The 25,056-nt window shown below is 51.1% G+C and overlaps 1 protein-coding gene across 1 annotated transcript; it reads right to left on the bottom strand.

The window, feature by feature from the left end:
* Nucleotides 1-4,603: 4,603 nt before the first annotated feature.
* NIPA1 (NIPA magnesium transporter 1) lies at nucleotides 4,604-23,088 on the bottom strand. The gene is made up of 5 exons (XM_087829269.1): nucleotides 22,917-23,088; nucleotides 10,825-10,872; nucleotides 9,514-9,604; nucleotides 6,225-6,385; nucleotides 4,604-5,387 (listed from the first exon to the last, which is right to left on the bottom strand). Exons 1-5 carry the CDS (start codon nucleotides 23,086-23,088, stop codon nucleotides 4,876-4,878), a joined length of 984 nt encoding a protein of 327 aa, XP_087685395.1. The 3' UTR covers nucleotides 4,604-4,875.
* Between the last annotated feature and the right edge of the window lie 1,968 nt (nucleotides 23,089-25,056).

The following is a 25,056-nucleotide window of genomic DNA, read 5'->3' on the forward strand; positions in this document are numbered from 1 at the left end:
AATGTTATTTTATTTTAAAACACATACAGATTAATAAATATTGGAAAACTTAATAGCCTTTTTATTTACATAAGGCAATCACATGCTGTGACTACTTCTATACAGCAAAATATAAGAAGTCTTAGCCATTGACAAATGTGTGTGCGTGATGACTGGAAGCTCCCGGCACGTTCACATGAAAACACTTTGATGCAACCCATCAACATTTCACATTTTTCATCTCCCCTTCTTCCTCTTTCATGATTATATTCCACTTTACAAGAAAGTAACAGTTACTTAAAAAGGCAAGAAAGACTCAGGAATGATACTTAAAAACAGTAGTCTTAAATTTTCCGAAGTGCAAAAACAGATATGAAGGGGTGTGTGCGGAGGGCTGGCGGGGGGGAGGCAAGTTATTCTATTCTGATAAATAAAAGAAACATGGAACTTTTCAATGTGACCCTTTGGCACTAGTGGTTCGGGAGCTCCTGATTCACCTGGTGTCAGGTAGTTCACAGTCAGGGCTGAGCTGCTGGAGAGCAGGAGGCTCGGCATCGTTCATTACAAGTGTAACGCGCCAGAATCCATCTGTTCGCCAGCTATGAATCTCCCACCAAAATAAACCCATGGGGAACCTGAAAGAGGCTCATCACACCACCAAACCGTGATCTTTCAGTGTAGCTTTTAAAAGTCCCTGTTTAATTTCCATATTTTACAGTAGAATATAGAAAGTCCTTCCCTTTAAAAGAAAGAAAAAGGAAAATTAAAGCTTTATGGGATTATGCAAACTTTACACCAGCGCATTCAGTGCTCGAAGCTGCGAGTCTACAGCGTGGTCCTGAGCAGACAGGAGGCCCCGACGAGCCCTTTCCACGGGGTCGCTCCCGGGCCATCCTGCACGTGACACTGTCACCTGAGGTTGCCGGCAGGTGCCGAAGTGCCAGCACCCCAAGACAGGCGATCTGGAGAACCACCCCCTCCCTTTAGAGGTAGAGAAACTGAGGCACAAAAAGGTAAAGTGACTCACCTAGAGTTGCACAATTCAATGAAAAATAAAGAACAAAGAAACCCTTCTCCCTGGTCGCGCGCGGGGCCCTAGACTGTGCTTCTTACCACACTGGCCACATTAGAAACAGATGCTTGTTTACATGATCCTTGCTCTACTGACTATCAACTTTTTACTAGCTGTTTCTGGTTGATGTAACAAAGTTACATTTTCTTAAAATAGAATTCTTTTGTTGCATTTACTAGCATGTCAGAAAGGTGTGTGAAAATAAATGAGAAGTGGTATCAGGCCAAATCCCCCCCCCGCCCCCCCCCCTCCCGTTCCCATTATTCTGTATCTTTTCAAGTATAGGTGGAGGTGTAAGAATCCGGCCAGGTGTGAAGCATCACCTAAAGCTGAAGGACAGAAGCTCATCCCAGGGACAAGTGGGAGGTGGGTGTGAGGAATACAGGAAATTGAGGTATTTGATATGACCGACAGTTTTATGTTGTGTCTGGTGGGCAAAAGATCTTTCCAATTCAAGTTCACAGACAGCGGACCTCTGACTACGAGTAGGAGCAACACATATGAAAAGCTAACAGGACACGTTCTTGGGAGCAGGGTCAATGCTAAGGAGATCCTGTTATGCTTTTGGTCCCTGAGAAGGCAGAACACCGAGATTCCATCCTGTCCTGCTTGAGCTACATCCTTGGTGTCAAACAGTGAGGCCAACGCCCTCACACCACTGGAGCCCATGAGTCGTGGGCAGGACTAACCAGAAGCTGCTTCCCTTTCCAGCTTCCTACTTGGTCACAGGAAGCCCAAGTCAGGATCAAGTCTGCATCAGAGAAGAGCCCTGGGCGTAGGTCTGCAGACAACCAGAGTGTTAGCTGGGCTCTTCCAGACAAGCTAAGTAGGCTGGAAAAGAGGTCTCTCTCCCAATGAGACTCAGGCAGCACGTTGGTGGCCTATGTTCATCAACACCTGGGTCACCATGGACTGAAGTGCATGTCCTCACCTGGGAGACACTGGTCTCGAGTGCTTTGCAACTGTCTAGGAACTGGCCTCTAGAGGTGAGCACAGCAGTTACACAGACCTGAGCCGTCAAGGAGAGCGAGAGGTGGCTACATCTCTTCACAGCTCCTTCCTATCAGACAGGAAACCCAAAGAGGAGGAACAAAGAGCAACCTACTGCTGCTGGCATGGACTCCAGCAAATAAAACCAAGGACAGCAAACTGGCTTGGAAAGGAGGAACTGAGGTGTTTCTTATTGCTGAACCAAGAGCAGTGATCTAATTCACTAGCATTCTAATGTGAAAAGACAGTAATGCTATCTGAGTGATGATCCTCCTGGAAGACCCAACTGTGGGCAGGTCTTGCCTGCCCCCCCACCCCCCGTGTGGCCGGGAGCCAACTGCCCCCTTCTCCAGAACCTTCTCTCAAGAGATGGAGCAGCCCTGCAGAAAGCAGAGCCCCCAGGGTGGCCTTGGTGCTGGGTTGAATTAGAATCCTTCATAGGCTCTACGCTGGATCAGGGAGCAATCTTTTTAAACGCAGATTCCGATGACAGAATAAGGCATTGGCCAAGTAGGGGAGGAGAGAAATGTCTATTTAAGTATCTATCCAGAGTATATCTGCATGTTGTGATCACAAATATGATTTTAGAGGAGGCCTGAAGACTAGTAGACAGTGGGTATTTTTCTTAGTTTTAGCAGAGATAAAACTCAAAGTCTAGTATAATGAAAAAGTTCCATATGTATTTCTACCGAGACCCATTAATTAGCACTCTAAGCCCTCCGCGAAAGCTCTCACTTCAAGACTTTTTTCTCTGCAATTCCACATGAATTTGGGAGATAAGCACTATTATATCAGAAGCTATACGCTCTAGGTCGAACTTGACGATTAGGCTGTTATACCTGCTGGTCACGTCCATTCCTTTGAGGCTAGTCACACACATGAAATACAACGGACCGCGTGGGCTCTGTTCCACTAGAAGGAAAGCTGCACATCCTACTGAAGTATCTGCTGATGGGATGTAAACCTGGGAGACATGTCTGTCCTGGGACCAGCCTCCTCAAGAGGAGGCACATCATCAATACTTTGAGATTTTGTTTTACTCTAAAAAAGACATAGGGATGATTATCCAGAAAGTGTCTCCTTGAGTATCCGTGGTGTAATTGTGAATGAAAATGAAATAAAGACACAACGGATGCACTTCAACTAAACTTCACACACAGGTTGTAGCAAAATAAACACGGTATTTCCGTCTGGCCCGTAACCTTCTCAGTAGCATATGTGTGCAGACACACGTACTCTTTCAATATCTCACACAAGGATCCCTACCTGGGAAACTATTTTTTATGCCTGAAAGGATACTACTTTATATTTTCAGAAAGCTCAGTTCAATAAATTAAGGCCCGTAATTCCTAAAAATACTGGTGATTGAAGAAAAAACCTTCGAGAGCTGAAGGAAAGAATGAGGAACCTTTGAGCACTTATTAACTATCAGTGAGCATATTATCCCTGCCTTCCGACGTGGCACCGTCCCCCACTGAGAGAGAACGTCTCACACGCAGGACATGATGTCGCGATGAAACACGCCACTGTCTCCTCTGTCCCACTTAACACACATGGAAGGTTACCACGGACAGACGAAGGATCTCTTTGATCCAAATACCGGCATAATGAATGGCTATTGTGCATTTAGGAAGTTGAATGAGGCTGGGGGAGTAACTGTGGGGTGTCGAAGCTCTGCCTTCTCAAACAACAGGGAGCTGCCCAATTAACTGTTTTCCTTTTTGCTAGAAATTCTCTGGAAACTCGCTGTGTGTTCCAGTCCCACCAGCCTCCACTTGGTCGTGTCCTTTACCTGTTCCTGTATCACAGGGAACTTGATACGTGTGCTGAAGAGCCACCCTCTCGTCTAACAGTCTTATGATCAAGTTGAATAATTTATTTCTTCTGAGTGGCCACATGTTCACTGGAAGAGAACCTGGGTCTACTGGGCACTGGATCCCAGTTACACAGACGGAACGCAAATAAAAGACCTCCTGCTACGTACATCAGCTGTCTTTAGCCGGACAATAACCGCATGCTAACAGGCTCAGTTCTTTCTAATGTATCTTCAGTATTGACTCTCTTCCAACTTTATTTATTAAAACCCCTTTACATATTTATGTTTTGAAGAGTGAAATATTAAAGAGATCCATCAAGGAGGTGGCGTTATTCTAAGCTAAGGGAACATACGCACAGTCATAGTCGAATTAAGTGACTAGTTTAAGTGGTAAAGGCACTGAAATTGACCTAAGCTATTGGAAGCTGTCCGGGAAGCGGAGCCCGGGCAGCCAGTCACTCCTCTCTCCACCTGTGGTTAACATGTCTTGGAGTGGGGGTAGGGAGAGGCAGCTCATTACAGGATTAAAAACATTAAATTAAATGCATATGCCTCTTACTTGGATGAGGTCACACAGGCTGAATGCAAAATAACACAACTACGGGTCCATGGACTGTACAGTCAGATTGCAAGACCATCTCTCTCACTTCCCAAGTAATCATCTGAGTAAGAGTATCTGCTCCCCCCCCAAAGCCCAGCCAGAAAGAGCCCATCTTTATTTCCTATCTAAATGACGTGAAAAGGTCTGAAAAGAAAGAGTATTTATGAAAGCTTCCGGTTAATGGCAATGAACATGGATTCTTCTCATCAGAGAGATGACGCCCAGGCGACCAGGTGGCAACTTCAGCCGGCAGAGGGCTGCCCCACCTGGTGCCCGGCGGTGCCTGTGCCCACGACCACACACTGATACACAAGCCTCTCTATGCCAGTGACGCGGGGGCTCTCCTACTTCGCCTCAGCTCAGGAACAAGAGCCGTACCCACGTCCCGCTCCTCGGCCTCCCCACCCCTGCCGCACCCTAGTCTGTTTTCATGTTGGACTTGTTCATTTCCCCAAGGCTGAAGTTGAACTCCTTGAACACCTGTATGAGCACAATGCCCACGGAGACCGTGGTGAAGCCACAGGCCATCCCCAGGAAGTCCACCAGGCCCACGTTGCTCCACTCGCGGAACAGGATGGCGGAGGCCAGCAGGACCAGCGTGGTGAAGACCACGTAGTAGATGGCCCCGAACACGGACGAGTCGAAGCACTCGAGCGCCTTGTTGATGTACCTGAACTGGACGATGATGCTGCAGCCGAGCACGGCCAGGAGCACCAGGCACAGGCAGAGGGCGCGCTGGCTGGACGGGTTGTTGTGGAAGAGGTCCTGGGCCGCCAGCCCGATGCCCTTGGTGGAAGGCACGGTGAAGCTGCCCAGCAGGGAGCAGATGCTGATGTAGACCATGATGTTGGTGGGCCCGTGGGCCGGCGCGATCCAGAAGATGAGCAGCAGCAGCATGAGCAGCACGATGCACAGGTAGCCCACGAACACTGCAAAACACCGCGGCCCGCGTCAGAGGCGGTCGGCCAGCGCCGGGCGGCCTGCCTGTGCGCGCGTGGGGGGCGTTAAAGGACACCGGGAAAGCCCGGGGTAGCCGCGATGGGGACGGGGGGCTGCATCCCACGCAGACGCCAGGGCCCTGGGTGCTCGGACAGTTCCACACGCTCAGAGCGCCCTGCTCCCCTCACAACGCCCGCCTACCTCCTTGGACTGGTGAGTCAAAATATGCTCATAACAATCAGAGCCCGGAGCCTGCTTTATGTATAAAGCAAAGCAATTTTTCCATGGATTTAATCTACGCTGAATTTTTCAGCCCTTCATCAAGACTTATCCTAAAAAAGCAAACAAGTAAATAAACAAAGCCCTGGCTGGTGTGGCTCCGTGGTTTGTGTATCCTCCGGTGCACCGAAGGGTGGCCGGTTTGATTCCTGGTCAGGGCACCTGTCCAGGTTGGGGGTTCGGTTCTGGGTTGGGGGAAAGAGTCGATTGATGTTTCTCTCTCTCTCTCTCTCCATAAAATGAATAAAAACGTATTTTTTAGAAGAACACCCTCTCTAAATATCAATGGAAAAAATATCCTTGGGTGATTGACATCAACAAAAAAGAGAGAGACCTCTGTGGGGAATGTGAAGGTAAATGGAACCAGGTCAGGGCTCTCAGCTGCACACCCGGGGGAGGCGCGGGGGCCGGGAAGCATGAGGTCCCCAGCGTGTGGCCTAGAGCAGACCCGGAGGACAGGCACCGGGAGACAGGGGCACTCCGCACAAGGACAGCAGAGTGCCTGGGGGGCACGCCACGGTGCTCGCGGGGCGCTAGAAAGGGGTCACCTGGGTTGGTCAGCTTCTCCTCCAGCTCGGCCTGTGTGGTCACGCTCTCGGATTTCGGGGAGTGGATAATTAGCACGACAGAACCCGCACAGCTGAGCAGACACCCCAACTTGCCCAAGATGTTGAGCTTCTCCTTCAGAAGGTAAGAGGCTAAAATGGACCTTCAATGAAAAAAAGAGAAATCGAAGTTGGAATCGTACCACCTGACCTGTTTCTACTCATTGCAGTTACTTTAGAAAAGCCCCTTTTCTTTAGAGCCTTGGCATATCGGGGCGATGCTCTAACCAACTGAGCTACCCGGCTGGCTGGGGCCTATTTCATATTTATAGGCCATCTGCCTATCTTCTCTGGAGAAATGTCTGCTCAGATCTCTAGCCCATTTTTCAACTGGGTTATTTATCTTTTGGTTGATGTGTTATAAAAGTTTTTGTAGAGTTTAAATACAAGTCTATTATCAGACATGTAATTTGACATTTTTCCTAACCTTCTGTCAGTTAACTTTCCACGTTCTTTCTCCCCTAGCTTGAGAGTTAATCGACATATAACACTGTCTAAGTTTAAAGTAAGAAATGTATTGATTTGATACATATTTTACAAAGTAATTACCACCATAGTGTTAGCTAACACCCTGCCACACCTCATCATTACCGTTTCTCTTTTGTGATGAGAAAAGTTAAGATCTACTCTCTTAGCAACTTTCAAGTATATAATAAAGTGTCATTACTATAATCACCACGCTGCACATCAGATCCCCAGAACTAACTCGTAACTGAAGTCTGCACCCTTTGGCCTACAGTCCCCATCTCCCCAACCCCAGCCCGTGGTACCACCACTTTAGTCTCTGCTTCTGTGAGTTTGGTTCTTTTAAATTCCACATATAGCCTGGCCGGTGTGGCTCAGCAGTTGAGCATCGACCTAGGATCCAGGAGATCGCAGTTTGATTCCCAGTGAGGACACATGCCCGGGTTGCAGGCTCAATCCTCAGCAGGGGGCGTGTGGGAGGCAGCCGATCAATGACTCTCATCACTGATGGTTCCCTCTCTCTCCCTCTCCCTTCCTCTCTCTGAAATCAATAAAAATATATTTTTAAAAATTCCACATACAAGCGAGTCATGTGGTATTTGCCTTTCTGTCTGAATTATCTCACTTGGCATAATGCTCTTAAGGTTCATAAAAGTTTTTACAAATCACAGAATTTCCCTGTTTCTCCTGGTTAAATAATATTCCTCTGTGTGTGTGTGTGTGTGTAGCACCCCTTCTTTATTCATTCCTCTGCTGATGGAGACTTAGACTGTTTCCATATTTGGCCATGGTAAATAATTCTGCTGTGAACATGGGAGTGCAGCCATCTCTGAGATTTTGTTTTCCTTTGCTGCCGGATCATGTGGCAGCTCTAGTTTTAACTTTTTGAGGAACCTCCATACTGTTTCCAGAGTGGCTGCATCCAGTGTGAAGGCTGAGAAACCCTGATAGAGAGAAAGCACCTGATGGAGCACGTGGGATAAAATGTCAACAGTGGATATGTCTGGGCGAGGGGCATGTGGGTGTCGTTTTATTTCATAACCTGATAACTTTCTGTAATTGAGAAATTATTTCAAAATCTCTTAAAATCTTTATTTTTTAAAAATATTTTTATTGCCCTAGCCGGTCTGGCTCAATGGTTAGAGCATCAGCCCACAGACTGAAGGGTCCTGGGTTTGATTACAGCCAAGGGCATATACCTGGGTTGTAGGCTCGATCCCCAGGCCTGGTCCAGGCACATGCGGGAGGCAACCAATCAACGAGTCTCTCTCATGTTGAAGTTTCTCTCTCTCTGTCTCCCCCACTCTCTCTGAAAAGCAATGGAAGAAATAACTTTGGGTGAGAGTTAAAATACGTATATATTTTTATTGAGCAAGGAAGGGAGAGGGAGAGAGAAACAGCAACATGAGAGGGAAACACTGATTGGCTGCCCCCATACACACCCCTACGAGGGACTGAGCCCGCAATCTGGGCATGTGCCCTGACAAGGAATGGAACCGGAAACCTTTCAGTGCAGGGGACAATGCCGAACCAACTAAGCCTCACCAACCAGGGCATATTTATGCTTTTTAGGCGACAGAACCTGAAAGCCTAACAACACAAAATTAAATACACCCATCCCAGACACACCTCTCTGCAAGGACTCAGGGCCTGTCTGGAACAGCAGAATACTAATGTATTCTGAGTTAGAGACTTGGATTTTATTTCTTGCCTATCACATCTTGACGATGTCTTCAAATGTAAAACAGAATATAAATAGGTTCACGGGAGGATATGTGTGGAGCTATTTAGTAAACGTCTCATACAATCATTTTTGTTGGCAATAAAGCGTAATAAAAAGACTCCATTTGTGATGTGTGGTGGTGGCTGGAGGCCTTCAGGTCCCCACTCCTTCTTCTTCCCCACATCTGGGCAACCTGATAAGAAAGCCTGCACATACCCTTAGGTCCTGGTGTCCTCGGTCCCTTGGACTGGCAGAAATGTCAAACCATGTGAGCCCCAGGCTGGGCTTGGAGACCTCCATCTGGCTCACCTCCCACGACAGTGAAAACCCAAAGCCTCACCTATCGCTCGGTTCACTGCGGACCAAACCAGAGCCCCTCTCCTGGGGGGCCCATTCGCTGTTGACTCTGAGGAGGCGTAAGTCCTGTCACCCCCCCACTGGTTCCCGTGTGAGATTCGTCCCAACCTCCACAATTTCCCGGCGTGGGGGGATGCTCAGCGTCCAGCAGGGAATGGTAGGTGCCCAAATAAAATACGAACTGAGCAGTTTTGCTTAATGACTTCTCAGCGTCACCTGCCAAGGTGCCAGGAAAACCCTCGTCCCTAGGAAGTCTTCCAGGGCACACGCAGAGTGACACCACGCCACTCAGGGACAGCCCTGAGAAAGCTGGGATTTGAAGTGTACTAAAGCATATTTCCAAGAGAAACGTGACTCACACAACTAAACTTGAAGGAGTGAAACTGAACCACAGGGCCCTGGCCGGTGCGGCTCCGTGGTTGGGGCGCCCGCCCGAGCACCCAGGGGCCTCGGGGTTGAATTCCGGTTAAGGGCAAACAGCAGGCTGCAGGCTCGATCCAAACCAATGGAAACAATACTCTCAGGCGAGCACCGACGACAAAAACTACACCATTCAGGGCAGAATGCGAAGGCCTGTCCTCAGCCACCGCCTCACCCTCACTGCGTGAGCAGCAACACTGAGAGTAAGAGGGTTTCAAACACAGCTAAAGGGCGCGTGAAAAACCAGAGAAAGCAAGCAGCTCTCACCCGAAGGGCACGCCCAGGGCGCCCAGAGGCGTCACCAGCACGGTGGGCACCGCGGTGTAGGCCAGGAAGTTCCCGATCTGCCCGACGGCCACTGTGGAGAGAGCGCGGGTGACGGCGCCCACGGGCCGGGGCGCGGAGACCCGCCCGGGAGGAGCCGCCTCCCGCCACCCGCGGGCGGGGCCCGAGGCGGCAGCTGGCGGCGGGCGCGAGGCGCCCACTCTCGACGGCCGGGCTCGGACCGACTTCAGGCCCCGTATGGCCCTCGCGTCCCGCTGGGCGCAGCGCGGCCCGGTCCGTGACGCCCGGCGAGGGGCGCGGCCTCCGCGGGCCGGGGCGTCGGGAGGAGCCCGCGCCGCGTGCCGGCCGAGCCCGGGGCGAGCGGGCCCTCGGCTCCTTCGGGCCCAGGACGGGGCCCCCCGCGAACCCGGGGCTGGCGGGGGAGGGGCCTCCTGCCCTCCTGCGGCTCAGGAGAGGACCCAAGGGCCCAGCCAACCGCAGCGCAGCCCCTCGAGGCCGCCCTCTGCCCCGCCCCTACAGCCCCGCCCCTGCCCCGCCCCTACAGCCCCGCCCCTGCCCCGCCCCTACAGCCCCACCCCTGCCCCACCCCTACAGAACCGCCCCGCGCCCCACCCCCTGCCCCACCCCGCGCCCCACCCCCTGCCCGGCCCTACAGCCCCGCCCCTACAGCCCCGCCCCGCGCCCCACCCCTGCCCCTACAGCCCCGCCCCTACAGCCCCGCCCCTACAGCCCCGCCCCGCGCCCCACCCCTGCCCCTACAGCCCCGCCCCTACAGCCCCGCCCCGCGCCCCACCCCCTGCCCCGCCCCTACAGCCCCGCCCCGCGCCCCACCCCTGCCCCACCCCTACAGCCCCGCCCCCTGCCCCGCCCCTGCCCCACCCCTACAGCCCCGCCCCGCGCCCCACCCCTGCCCCACCCCTACAGCCCCGCCCCCCTGCCCCGCCCCTGCAGCCCCGCCCCGCGCCCCGACCCCCCTGCCCCGCCCCACGCCCGCCCTCTGCCCCGCCCCTACAGCCCCGCCCCGCCCCTCCAACTCCCATCCCTTACACGCCCACCTTCCAGTCCCCTCCCTACATCCATCCCACCTTCCGCCCCGCCCCCTAAGGCCCCACCCTCCGGCCCCGCCCCCTACAGCCCCCACCCCGCCCCCTACAATTCCACCCTGACCCCGCCCCTGCAGCCCCCGCCCCGCCCCTACAGCCCCTCTGACCCCGCCCACCCTCAGGCCCCACCCTGCAGCCCCGCCCCCATGCGCATCTCCCCGGGGAGGCCCCGCCCGCAGGGGGCACTTACTGGCGATGGTGCCCGCCCACCACACCACGTCGGTCAGGTAGGAGGTGCCTAGGAGAGAGGAGACGGGGTCAGCACGCGCCGGGGCTCAGGAGCCGCGCCCCGAAAGACGCCTGCGGGGGACAGAGCGGGAGGGGTCCCACTGCTCTCCCGGGAAGGACCCACGTTGGCCTAGAAGTCGCAGTGACAGCCGCTTTTCTTCTTATTGCTGTTCTTTAATTCTCTTTTTTAATCCTCGCCTGAGGATATTTTCTCCATTGTTTTTCAGAGAGAGAGAGAGGGAGAGAGAGGAACATCCACGTGCGAGAACATCAATTTTTTAAAAATATTGATTTCAGCGAGAGGAAGGGAGAGAAACATCAACGATGAGAGTCACTGATCAGCTGCCTCCGGCAACCCAGGCCTGTGCCCTGATGCTCTAGGCACCCAGCCACACCCGCCAGGGCAACTGTTATCCTTTAACCATCACCTGAGGATGGGATATGTTTTTTCTGATTTTAGGGAAATGAAAAAAAAAAAAATAACATGAGACAGAGAAACACGGATTGGCTGCCACCCAAGCGCGCCCTCACCGGGGATCGAATCCACAACCTTTCAGTGTCCCGACGACGCTCCCAGCAACCTGGCTGCCAGGCCAGGGAGAAAAACCACTAAAAGGGGCACAGCCGCCCTGGCTGGTGTGTTCCCATCAAGGGCAAGTACCTAGGCTGCAGGTTGGACCCCTGGCCCTGGCTGGGACGCCTGCTGGAGGCGACCAATCCATGTGTCTCTCACACACCAATGCTTCTCTCTCTCTCTCTCTCTCTGTCTCTTTCGGCTCCTTCCCTCCCTCCCTTACACTCTCTCCAAAAATCAATGGAAAAAATATCCTGGGGTGAGGAATCACACAAAAATAAATAAAAGTGGCACAGCCCTGGCTGGTGTGGTTCAGGGGGTTGAACATCGGCCCACACACCAAAAGGTTACCAGTTCGATTCCAGCTCGGGGCACATGGCCAGGTTGCGGGTTCCATGCCCCAGCATATGGGAGGCAACTGATTCATGCTCCTCTCCCACAGTGATGTTCCTCTCTCTAAAATCAATAAAAACATTTACAAAATAAAAATAAATAAAACTGGCACAGATACTTTTTATAACCATCAGTCTGACCCAAATGACAAACTGAATCTTTAGCATCAGGGGTGCGGGGGTGCAACACACCACCCAGACACACACATATTCTTTGGAATGAAGTTTTATGTTAGTTCCAAATGATATTTGTTCTTCAAAGTCTAATTTTCTCATGCATCGACTATAACCCATTTATATATGAAATCATTTTACTTGCCTAGGGTTCAATGCCTTCTACTTAGGCTGCTCCATTTTCAGAAGTTAGAGCCTCTCTGACAGGGCTCTTTCCAGTCCCCTGGGCAGCAGGCCCTCAGCTCCCTCAGTGCTGTGACACATGTAGAGTCCCCTGTGTCCATCACATCTGTCCCTCTTCCTGCTTTTGTGACAGGTGCCATCAGCCAGAGCGTCTCCCAGCCTTTGAGACACACGTTTGTCCTTCAGATATGTCACCATGCTCCTCAACTGAGAGGTTTCTTTCACTTCAGGTTAAAGTACCTACTTCTAATTGGATATTTTAATTCTCAGTAATTGGGTACAATTAACACAGGAAGCCAGCTCGCTTCACGGAGGAGAAGAGCTTCGGGTATCACAGTAAGTACTTAAAAAAAAATGGGGCCAACACATAATGACAGGGTAGGAGGAAGGGCCGAGTCAGAATATCACCGTTGGCAACATCACATAAAAAAAGTGATTTGGGCCCGGCCAGCCATGGCTCAGCGATTGAGCATCGACCTAGGATCCATGAGATCAAGGTTCAATACCCGGTCAGGGCACTTGCCCGGGTTGCCAGCTCGATCTCCAGTCAGGGGCATGCAGGAGGCAGCCAATCAATGACTCTCATCATTGATGTTTCTCTCTCTCCCTCTCCCTTTCTCTCTCTGAAATCAATAAAGAGATATATATATATAAAAGTGATTTGGGGGTTGGGAGGGGGTAGGAAGAGATTAACCAAAGAACAAATATTCACATATGCATAACCCATGGACACAGACAATAGTGTGGGGAAGGCCTGGGGTAGGGCGGGGGTTGGCTAGAGGGAGCAAAAAGGGAGAAAATGTGAGACATCTGTAATACTGTCAACAATAAAAATTTTTTAAAAAAGCGATTTAGGCAAGAATCATCAATGGAAGACAAACCCAATTAAAAATGGGCAAAGGACCTGAATAGACACTTTTCCAAAGAGGACACACAGACGGCCAAGAGACATGTGAAAAAATGCTCAGTATCACTAATCACCAGAGAGATGCAAATTAAAACCACAATGAGGTGTCACCTCACACCTGTCAGAATGTCCACCATCAACCAATCAATAAATGACAAGAGCCGGTGAGGGTGTGGAGAAAGGGGACCCTGGTGAACTGCTGGTGGGAATGCAGACTGATGCAGCCACTGTGGAAAACAGTGTGGAGGTTCCTTAAAAAATAAAAAATGGAGCTGCCTTTTGACCCAGTGATCTCACTTCTGGGAATATATCCTAAGAAACCCAAAACACTAAAGAAAGAATCTATGCACCCCTATGTTCAGAGCAGCGTTATCTACAATAGCCAAGATCTGGAAACAGCCCAAGTGCCCGTCAGTAGGTTAGTGGATAAAAAACTGTGGACATTCACACCATGGAATACTATGCAGCTGTGAAAAAGAAGGGTCTTGTACCCTCTGGGACAGTGTGGAGGGACCTGGAGAATATTATGCTAAGTGAAATAAGCCAGGCAGAGAAAGACAAATACCATATTATCTCACTCATATGTAGAATCTAATGAACAAAATAAACTGATGAATGGCCCTGGCCAGTGTGGCTTAGTGGTTAGAGCACTGGCTCAGGACACTGAAGGTTCATGGGTTCGATTCCTGGTCAAGGGCACATGCCTTGTTGGGGCGAATGCGGGAGGCGAACAATGGATGTGTTTCTCTCACATCGATGTTTCTTTCTCTCTCCCTCTCTCCCTTTACACTCTCTCTAAAAATCAATGGAGAAAATGTATATCCTCTGGTGAGGGTTAAAAAAATGAATAAATAAATGATAAACTGATGAACAAAACAGACGCGGAGGCCTGGATACATGGAAGAGACTGACAGATGTCACATGGGAGGGGGCTGGGGGGACTGGAGAGAGGAAAGTGAAGGGTTAGCCGAAGAACAAAGGTATGTGCATACAGCATGGACACGTCGTGTGGGGCGCGCCGAGAGAGGGAGGGGCCACGGGTGGGGGAATGAGGGCATCTGCAATGGTGCCAGCAATACACAATTTTTAAAAGAATAATCATCAGCGGATAGTAAGACGAGTGGACGAAAGCTGGCTGAGGAACAGGGCTGTCATGGTCTCCGTGAATCAGCTCCGCTGGTGTTTCATTAACTATAAAGAGAAAAGGTGATCTTGGCAGAGCCTGGCAGGCATCACCCCCACCCAGTGGCCCACGTTAAGAGCAGCAGCAACCAGCCTCCTGTGCCTCCTGACAGGTGCGTTGAGAAGGACAACGTCGCTTCGGTGGGCTCCCTGCCAAGTGCCTCCCCAGCAGGGAACTGCAACCGTCTCCGAATTAGCTGGCTTTGCTCTTGTGAACGGCAAGGTCACGAATGACAAAGAAAGGCAGACAACTGCGGCAGATGACGGGGAACTAAGGGGACTGGGGACTAAACACGACGCGCGGTGCCAGGTGGGAAAAAGGTCAGTAACAGTGGAGCAAATGGTCAAGTTTGAAGATGGACTGTGTGGATGAAAGACCAACAAAACTCTGCACGAGAACATGACTTGTGCTTCATACTCTGGCTCAAGGAAGCTGACAGCCATGTGGCCAGGGGACGGCACTTAGCTAAAAATGACCTCTGAGGGCAACGCCACCTGACCATTGCCTGCAAACGCCCGGTGGGGAACCGTCCGTGGGCGCCCGGATCAGGGGCAGTGCCAGGAGCTCTGCTCTGTGGTTTTCCAGGAGGCCCGCGAGGCAGGGCAGCTGTGACACCACCCGCTGTGGCTCGGCCTCTGCTGACAGCCTCCAGCAGGAGAGGTCAGGACAGTGGCCCTGGCTCCTGTCCTTCTGAGTGTGCCTGATGCAAACATGGCCCACGCTGTCCTATGAGTCACAGAGCACAGCTGAGCCGAGAATGCCCTGTCTGCCCGATGGAACAGTTGTCAGCTGTTGGTACAGAATCTGCCTGAATCCCCTGGATGTGCTGACCACACCATGCCTATGCAAGAGAAGGTCCCTGTACCCACGCGGGCTGGGTATTTAACAACAAAAGGTCACGAAGTCCACTCCAGAACACTGGTGTGAGGCGCCCTGTGGACCAGTTCTCCAGCAGGACAACCATATCTGGCGAATAAAGTATTAAAACAGCCCTGGCCAGCCTGGCTGGTGTGGCTCAGCGGTTGAGCACTGACCTAGGATCCAGGAGATTGTGGTAAGATTCCCCGTCAGGGCACATGCCTGGGTTTCAGGCTCGATCCCCAGCAGGGGGCGAGCAGGAGGCAGCTGATCAATGAAGCTCTCATCATTGATGTTTCTATCTCTCTCTCTCCCTCTCCCTTCCTCTCTCTGAAATCAATAAATATGTTTTCTAAAAAATAAATAAAAACAGCCCTGGCCAGCGTGGCTCAGTTGGTGGAGCATCATCCCGTGCACAGAGAGGTTGCTGGTTCAGTTCCGAGTCAGGGCACATGCCTGGGTTGCGGGCTCAATCCCCGGTAGGGCCATGTGGGCGGCAACCTATTGATGTGCTCTCACAATGATGTTTCTCCCTCTCCTTTCCTCTCACTCTAAAAATCAATAAACTGTGTTTTAAAAAGTATTAAAACACATTTTTTAAGCCTCTGGAAATTGTCCTAAGAGCAAACAGCATACCGAGAAACATTTATGCAAGAACATCTACTAAATCTCAGTAAGAACAGAGTCATTAGCACATGGGCTAAGACCCACTCCTCTCTCCCCCACAGAGGCCCAGTAACTAAAATAAACAAGCGAAAAACAGAGATGGGGAGAGGAATCAGCATCCAGAGTTGCTACCAAGTATTACCTAAAATGTCCAGGTAGCAACAAAAAAACCCATGAGACAAGAAAGAAACAAAAAACAAACCCCACAATTAAAAAATGGCCATAAGACTTGAATAGACATTTCTCCAAAGAAGATATTTTAAAAATGGCCAAAAGCACATGAAGAGAAGCTCATCATCACTAATCATTAGAGAAATTTGATGCAAAACCACGATGAGATATCACTTCGCACCCATTAGGATGCCTACTACCAAAACAGAAAACAAGCGTTGGCAAGGATGTGGAGCAACTGGACCCCTGTGCACTGCTGGAGAGAGTGGAAAAAGGTGCAGCCGCCGTGGAAAACAGAACGGCAGTTACTCAGTTACAGAATCACCACATGACCCAGCCATTCCTCTTCTAGTATACACCCAAAGGAATTAAAAGTAGTGACCTGAACATACGTATTTACAGAATACAAGGGACTTGTTATTTTCTATTATACATGAAACGGCAGTCTACAGTACAAGATGGAATATTTCATATCATGTATATTTCACCACAATAAAAAAAATAGCTGAAGAAACAGAGGCCTGAAAATGATAAGCCCCACAGCTCTCTGTCATTGTGAGGTACTAACTGACTGACACACTCATGAGCCTGCAGCATCTGAGTCACAAACCAAAGGCCCAGGGCAGGGGCACCTAGAGCTGGAGCCGGAGCCTTCGAGGTGTCTGTGGCCCACCCCACACTGATGCTACTGCCATATGATGGTCCTTGAACCTGGACCTTTGGCATTTCCTGTCACCTAGGTGCTATTCAACTTCAGGAGGACCAGGCGCTAGGCCCCTGTCTCGGGTCAGGCCACCCTCTCGACAGTGCTTCTTGATGTGAAAACCTTTTTAAAAATGTCACCCTTTTGGTGTTCAAAGGTACTAAGAAGATGCATATCGGGACCATTCTGTAGAGATTTCTGGGTCTTCACGTTCCTGATGGTCTGTCCTATCTTTTCCTCCTAGGTCTCTAAGGAATTAAGTGGCACCAGGAGGAAGCAGGGCAGGTTCCCCTGCTTATCGGAGTGAGAAACAGTTTATATTCACGAATAAGCTACTGCCTGCTGGGGTTACCATTACAGATACAATTTTCTTGTTCCCTTTTGTTACACATGAAACAAGCAAATGACGTAAGATGGACTATAACTAAGTGCTTGGGTGGTGCTGGTTTCTGTGTTGTACTAGGTGTAAAAGTTCGGAGAAAAGGAGTCCTGGGGCCAGCATGGCCGGGTAATAATAAAAATAAGAACGGAAAACATACTGCAAGACATGCAAAGAAAATGTGACATATATTATTACATATATTGAACAAACAGGAAAAATGCAGGCAACAAAAACTGCCTTGGAAGAGGGTCTAGATGTCATATTTAAGAAAAATTCCAAACCAGTCATTAAAAATATGTTCAAATAACTAAAGGAAACCATGCATAAAGAAGTAAAGGAAAGTATCATGACAATTTATCAGGTAGAGAATATCAATAAAGAGATAGAAATTATTAAAAGAAAAAGCAAAATGGAAATTCTGGAGTTGAAAAGTACAATCACTGGATTGAAAAAAATATAATCAATAACAGATCTGAATTTCCTGGCAGAAGAATCGGTGAACTTAAAGAGAGAGTCATAAAGATTACACATTTTAAAAGAGAGAGAGAAAACGGTGTAGAGGAAAATGAACAGAGCCTTAGAGAAACATGGGGTACAATTAAGCGCATTAATAGTCATAATATTACTATTATGAGAGAAAAGAGAGAAAACAGGAAAAATATTCAAGGAATAAAATAAAAAGGCTGAAACTTACCAAATATGATGAAAATCTACACATCCACGCAGTTCAACAAACTCCAATAGGACAAACACAAAGAGATCCACAACCAAGTGACATATTGGTAAAAATACTCAAAGACAAAGTTTTTTTAAAAAGCAAGAGAAACATGACTGAAAACATGCAAGAGAATTCCAATAACATCAACAACTGACTTCTCAGCAAAACAGTGGAGGCAAGGCGGCCGTGGGATGATGTATTCAAAATGCTGAAAGGAAAAGAAACTGTCAAACAAGAATCTTACATCCAGCAAAACTACTTTTCAAATACAAAGGCAAAATAAAGACATTCCCTGATAAATGAAAATGCAGAGAATTCCTTGAGAACAGACATGTCTTACAGTAAGTATTAAATAAAGTTCAAGTAAGAGCAAGTAACTCAGATGGTAATTTAAATACACACACACAGTGGTGAAGGTAATTATGTAATTATAAAAGAGAATATAAATGAAAATTTATTCTCTTTGTCATCTTCACTGATGTGAAAAGCTATTGGATAAATATGTATATAATTGTATTGTTGGATCTATAACACATAGAATGTCATACATTTGACAGGAACAACACACAGGCTATGAGTAGGACACGGAACTTGACAGAAACTTGAATGCACAGAACAAATGAAAACAGTGAACACAAACACTCTCAATCTAGACCTGCTTTCCTTTGTTTTCTAAGATTCTTTAGGACGTGAATTCTATAAAGTGTACAGTACTTCAATCATAAGTTAAGTCAATATATTCCTGGGTTTGTAATATAAAAATATAAAATAAAAAAGAAGCAATACAGCTATATAGAAGTAATGTTTCTATATCTAACTGGAATTTAATAAGTATAAGTCTAAAGTAGATTCTGTAAGTTAAGATGTATATGGTAAGTCTTAGAGCAACCATTAAAGAAATAACCAAAAAATATAGTGAAAAAGAATTAAAATACTATGCTAGAAAAATTCACTTAATGCAAATAAAGCAATAAATGAGTAGAGGAGCATAAAGTATATAAAACCTTTAGAAAACAGAGTGCATGGCATGCAAATAACCAACTGTAACAATTAAAAAATTAAATGCCAGTTGCTTTATAGTGTTATTGAAGTCTTCTATTTCCTTGCTGATCTTCTGCCTAGTTTTTCCATCCATTTTTTAAAAATCCTCACCCAAGGATATGTTTAGAGAAACGAAAGTGAGGAGAGAGAGAGAAACATTGACCGGCTGCCTCATGTACGTGCCCCAACTGGGGATCAAACCCACCACCTTTTCAGTGTACATGCAGGACGATTCTCCAACCCACTGAGACACTGCCAGGGCTCTGTCCATTTTTGAAAGCAGGGTACTGCAGTCTCCAAGTGTTATCATTTATCTACTTCTCCCTTTATTCCGTCAGCTTTGCTTCATGTATTTTGGGGCTCTGCTGTTAGGTGCATGTATATTTATAATTGTTACATCTTGCTGAGAGAGGAACTATGTCATTGTTATACAATGTCTTTGTTTCAGGTCACAATTTTTGCCTTAAAATCTATTTTGTCTCATGTTAATATAGTCACTTAGCGCTCTTTTGTACATAAGTAAATATTCAATGTCTTAAATAACTGAACACATTTCATTCTACAACATCTTGAAGCTCCTTTTTATAGATATGTATATATTTAAATATATCTTCATTGATTTCAGAGAGAGCAAGGGAGAGGAGGAGAGATAGAAACATCAATGATGAGAGAGTCATTGATCGCCTGCCTCCTGCACGCCTCCAACTGGGGATCGAGCCCACAACCCAGCATGTGCCCTGACCGGGAACTGAACTGTGATCTCCTGGATCCTAAGCCGACGCTCAACCGCTGAGCCACGCCTGGCCGGGCATCCTTTTTATATATTTTAAAAATATATGTTTTTATAGATTTCAGAGAGAGGAAGGGAAAGCAAGAGAAACATCAATGATGAGAGTCATTGATCGGCTGCCTCCTGCACGCCCCCTACTGGGGATCTAGACGAAACCCAAACCCAGGCATGTGCGCTGACTGGGAATCAAACCAGTGACCTTTTGGTGCCCAGGATGATGCCCCTCCAACTGAGCCACAATGACCAGGGCAACAATTTTTTTAAAAAAATGTTTTTATTGATTTTTTACAGAGAGAGGAAGGGAGACAGAGAGAGAGACACACTGATGAGAGAGAAACATCAATGGGCAGCCTCCTGCATGCCGCCTACTGGGGATCAAGCCCGTAACCTGGGCATGTGCCCTGACTGGCAGTCGAACCTCATCTCCCGGATCCTAGGTCAATGCTCAACCACTGAGCCACGCCGGCTGGGCCATTGGTTGCTTCTGGTATGTGTCCCGCCAGGGGATCAAGCCCACAACCCTGGCATATCAGGATGACACTAGCCAACTGAGCTACCCAGCCAGGGCCTCACCCTCACCTTTTAAGCCAACATCAGGCAAAATTTTCCTGCTTCCATGAACATTAAGTCAGTCAGATTTTCTGTCTGCATACCTGACCCACACCCCTAACTATAGATCAAAGTGAACTCCTCCAGGTGGTCCCCAAAGGCCTCAGTCCAGGAGCATCCCCTGTGCTGTCCTGCAGGCAGCCCAGGCTCTGCCTGCCCATCCACCTGTGCCCAGCCTCCTCCCTGAGCTGGCTGCCCCAGGTCCCTGCAAAAGTTCCTGGGCGCCTGCACTCCATACTGGTGGCCCTGAGCCCATCACAAACAGGTATTTTTCTCTTATGTCCTAAAACCACTTAGTTTATTTACAGTTTCGCCTTCAGGCATCACTGTCCCTAAAGGTGCTAAAGTCATTCACCTGACACCCTCAGGAGGCACCTGTTCAAGCCTCTGGCCAGGCTGATGCCTGGCACTCAAGTCCTCTGGCCTCATTAGGAGCAGGGAGCCACCAAAGTGTGGGAAATGGAAGGCTTTCTGTTTGTCTGTTTGTCTGTCTGCTCTCTTGCGTCCTCCCCTCCACTCCTAGCTGTGGTTTGCAGAGGCAAAAATAGCTAAATCCTAGGGCTGTTCAGCTCACGCTGGAAGCCGTGGATGCTGAGTTGTTTATAACAGCTGAACTGTGGGACAAAGGAGTGCTGTGCCCATACAAAGAGACTTGTTGGGATGACACTGCCAACTGGCAGCGACGTTCTTACCGTGGACTTTTTTTTTTAAGTGAGAAAACTTTTTAATTTTTTAAAAATTTATTTTAGAGAGGGAGAGAGAAATATCAATGAATCAACTGGGCACTGCCCCCCCGCCCCCCCAACTCGGGATGAGCTTGACATCAGGCATGTGCCCTGACTGGGAATCGGTCGAGCTGGTGACCTCTGGGTGCACAGCCAACTGAGCCACACCAGCCAGGGCCGACTGCGGACCTTAAACCATCTGTTTAGCTATAAATGTGCATCAGAAATGTCCTTAATACTGTATATGACTTTCTAGCACAAAAATATAGTTATGTAGCTGGACCAGCATGGCTCAGCTATTGAGCATCGACCTAGGACCCAGGAGATCGCGGTTCGATTCCCGGTCAGGGCACATGCAGGGCGTGTGCAGGAGGCAGCCGATCAGTGACTCTCTCATCATTGATGTTTCTCTCTCTCTCTCTCTCCCTTCGTCTCAAATAAAAATATATATATATAAAAAAAAAGGACTTAAAAAACATGTATAGTTATGTACGTAGTTTATTTGCCTTCTGATTACACCACAGAAAAACTGCTCCCAGTCATGTGTGCTCCCAATAACAGAAGCTGCTTCTAACACCACAGGAAGAGTAGGGTCACTGTGCCCTTTACTAATCAATTAGTGCTTGATTTTTTTTAAAAAAACACACACGTATCTTTATGGATTTCAGAGAGAGGAAAGGAGGGGGAGAGAGAGAGAAACATCAATGATGAGAGTCTTTGCTCGGCTGCCTAGCCTGCAACCGGGCCTGTGCCCTGACCGGGAATCGAACCCCGATCGCCTGGATCCCAGGTCCACGCTCAGCCGCTGAACCCTGCAGAGCTGGGCATGTTTTTTCTTATTAATTCATTTCCGCGAACACGGGAGCTGAGCTGAAATAACGGGTTTAGCTGGACCCCAATAACCGTTTTTTCCATTAACTGAAGTCAGGTTTCCTGACATTTTACCCGGTGTCTTGGCTCCTGGGTGCTCAGGCTCCGGCCCCTGCGAGTCCCTCGGACCTTACGAGTCCCGGGGAGCCCTGGCCACGCACCTGTGCCTTGTCTTGTGGGAACCCCCCAGCGGATAACTGATTTTTAGAGATAGAGTGTGTGGGGGGGAGAAACACCGATGCCTCCGGGGATCGAACCTGCAACCGGGCACGTGCCCTAGACCGGGAATCGAACCCGGGACCTTTGGCGAGCAGGGCGACGCTCCGACCAGCGAGCGCACCGGCCCGGGCAGCACGTGCGTGTCTGTCTGTCTGTCTCTGAGTCTCCGCAGGCACCTCGCCCACCCCTGATGCCCGTCCCCCGCCAGGCGCTCCCCGAAGACCCCTGTCCCCCGAGACGCGTCCGCACCGCAGGTCGCCCCCTGGGCCGCCCGGTTCTGCCCGCTCGGTGCCCGATTTCGACACAAACGCCCGCGGCCGGGCCTTTCCAGCGCCCCCGCGGCCCGGCCCTGTGCCGACGGCGCCCCGGCCCCGCCGCGCCCGGAGCGCGAGCTGCGGAAGGAACTGCGGCGCCCACCCAGGGCCGGCGCGAACGCGCGGGGCCCCGGCCTGCGGTCCGAGCGCCCAGGGACGCGGCCAAGGGCCGCTGCGCCCGCACCTCCCCGCGCGGGCACCCGGGGCGCAGCCGGCCCGCCTCGGGGTGCGCCCCGGCCCCGGCCCCGGCCTCGCGCCCCCATCGCCCGTCCGGGGTTCAGGTCTGAACCCGAGGCGGATGCACCCGGGGCCCGCGCGCAGCTCCACGCGGGCCCGGGGCGCGCGGAGGTTTCCCCGGCGACGGGCCGCGCGGGCCGGGAGGGCGGCGGGGGTGCGGGCGCCCTCGGACCCGAGGAGGCCCCTCCGCCGCCGGGAGGGGGAGGCGGGGCGGCGACACCCGCCGTCGCCCGGGGCGCGGGGATTCCCGGCTGCAGCCCGCGGCCCGGCCGGAGGCGCGTCCCCGGCGCCGGCCCGGCTCGGGGGGACCCCCGCCCCCGCGCGCGCGCCCGCCCTACCTCGCCGCTTGGCGCGCACGATGCCCTTCTTCTGCAGCACGAACGTGGACCCGTTCACCAGGCTCGACACCACGGCCACGCCCAGGCCGAGCGACACGGCGGCGGGGCTCGGGCTGCGCGCCCCCTCCCCGGCCGCCGCCGCCGCCGCTGCCGCCGCCGCCGCAGTCCCCATTCCGCCCGCGCCGCCCTCCGCGCCTGCGCACGCGCCGCCGGGCGGGGCGGGGCCGGGGGTGGGCGGGGCCTGGGCGGGCGGGGCTGTGGGCGGGGCCTGAGCGAGGCCGGTCCGCGCGCGGGCGGACTGATGACGGGGTGGGGGCGCCGGGGTGGGGGCGCCGGGGTGGGGGCGCCGGGGTGGGGGCGCCGGGGTGGGGGCGCCGGGGTGGGGGCGCCGGGGGCGGTGGCTGGGCGGCGCTCGCAGCGGGAGGACCGGGCGGGGCGCGAGCCGGGCCCGTGCGGAGACGGGGTTCCCGAGTTTGGGAAACAGCGAGGCGGGGCGGGCAGCTAAGTGTCCGGTCAGGGAAACAACTGCGCGTGTCCCCCGCCCCCCGGGGCCGGAAGGGCGCCGCCGGACGCAGCCCTTCTGGGAGCGCGGGCCCTGCGCGGCCTGCACGCGGGCGCTGGGCGGGGCTGGAGCGGCTCCCTGCACCGCGGGGCTTGTGATCTCGGCGCCTAAGTGCCTAGTTTATTATTTATGATTTTTCTTTTTTTGTTTTTTTCACTTTTTTATTTGTTTATGATTTTCCAACCGCAGCCCGCGCAGCGGTCGCACCTGTGCGTGACCGACGGACGACCGGCGGGTGCGTCTCGCCGCACCTGGCGCCGGGCGCAGCCTTGCTCCCTGTGCGCACCCCGCGTGCCCCTGGCTTTTCATAACCGGCCCACGGCAGGGCTCGGTCGCCCCCCTCACCGCCCCAGCCCCTCCGGCAGTGTTCCCCGCCCCTGCTCTGGCGCGCCCCCCCAACCCCCCGGCGCTGGGGGTTCCCGCGCTGCCCCGGCCCCGGGAGCGCGCGCCGCCAGCGCGGATGGGGGCGCTGTGCCTCCCCGCGGCGGCGCGCGTGGGCGAAGATGCGCTCCTGTGCTGGGCAAAGCGGGCGCGGACCCCACCGGGGGGTCACGGAGGGGGGGTCTGATCACCATTAGGCGGAACCCACGCCACTGCGAGGTCCAGACTGGTTCTTGAACAGAGAAAGGATGTGAAGGACCGAAAATATGGCCAGGTCCTGGCCGGTGGTCTGGACAAGAAGCTTCGTGAAGACCTGGAGCGGCTGAAGGAAACTCGGGCCGCAGAGGGCTGGGCCATTGCTGGGGTCGTCCTGGAGGCCAGCGCACCAAGACCACAGCCGCCGCGGTCACAGTGTGGGTGTGTCCAGGAAGAAATAAACCCAAGGTGAAGGGGGGGAGAACTATGGGGAAAAAAGGGGGACATCTGTAATACTTTCAACATTAAAAATAAAATTTTTTAAGTAAAAAAGAAGAAATCTGTAGGCCTCATCTGTTAATAAACAGTTTATACACCTAAAAAAATTCTGTGTCTGATTTTATTTCTGTTTTATTTGTTCATTTACTGTATTTTTTGGATTCCACATATAAGTGAAGTCATATGGTGTTTGTCTTTCTCTGGGTGACTTATTTCACTTAGTGTAATACCCTCTAGGTCCATCCGTGTAGTCAAAAATGGAAAAATTTCATTCTTCTTTATGGCCAAGTAATATTCTATTGTACATATGTACCACCTCTTCTTTATCCAGCTGTCTGTCCACTTAGGGTGCTTCCCTACCGTGGCTAATTTCCTAATTTATTTACTTATTTATTTTTAAAAATATTTTTTGACTTCAGAGAGAGGAAGGGAGAGGGAGAGAGATAGAAACATCAATGATGAGAGAGAGTCATTGATGGGCTGCCTCCTGCACGCCCCCTACTGGGAATCGAACCTGCAACCCGGGCCTGTGCCCTGACCCGGAATCGAACCTCCATCTCCTGGATCCTAGGCCGATGCTCAACCTCTGAGCCACACCAGCTGGGCTACTAACTTGTTTTAATCCTCATGTGAGGATAGACACGTATGTGGATTTAAGAGAAAGAGAGAGAGAAAATCAATGTAAGGCCTCTCCCATGATGGATTGAACCTGAAATTTTGGTG

The sequence above is a fragment of the Miniopterus natalensis genome, chromosome 22 (assembly GCF_054644295.1).
Source record: "Miniopterus natalensis isolate mMinNat1 chromosome 22, mMinNat1.hap1, whole genome shotgun sequence".
Lineage (NCBI taxonomy): Eukaryota > Metazoa > Chordata > Mammalia > Chiroptera > Miniopteridae > Miniopterus > Miniopterus natalensis.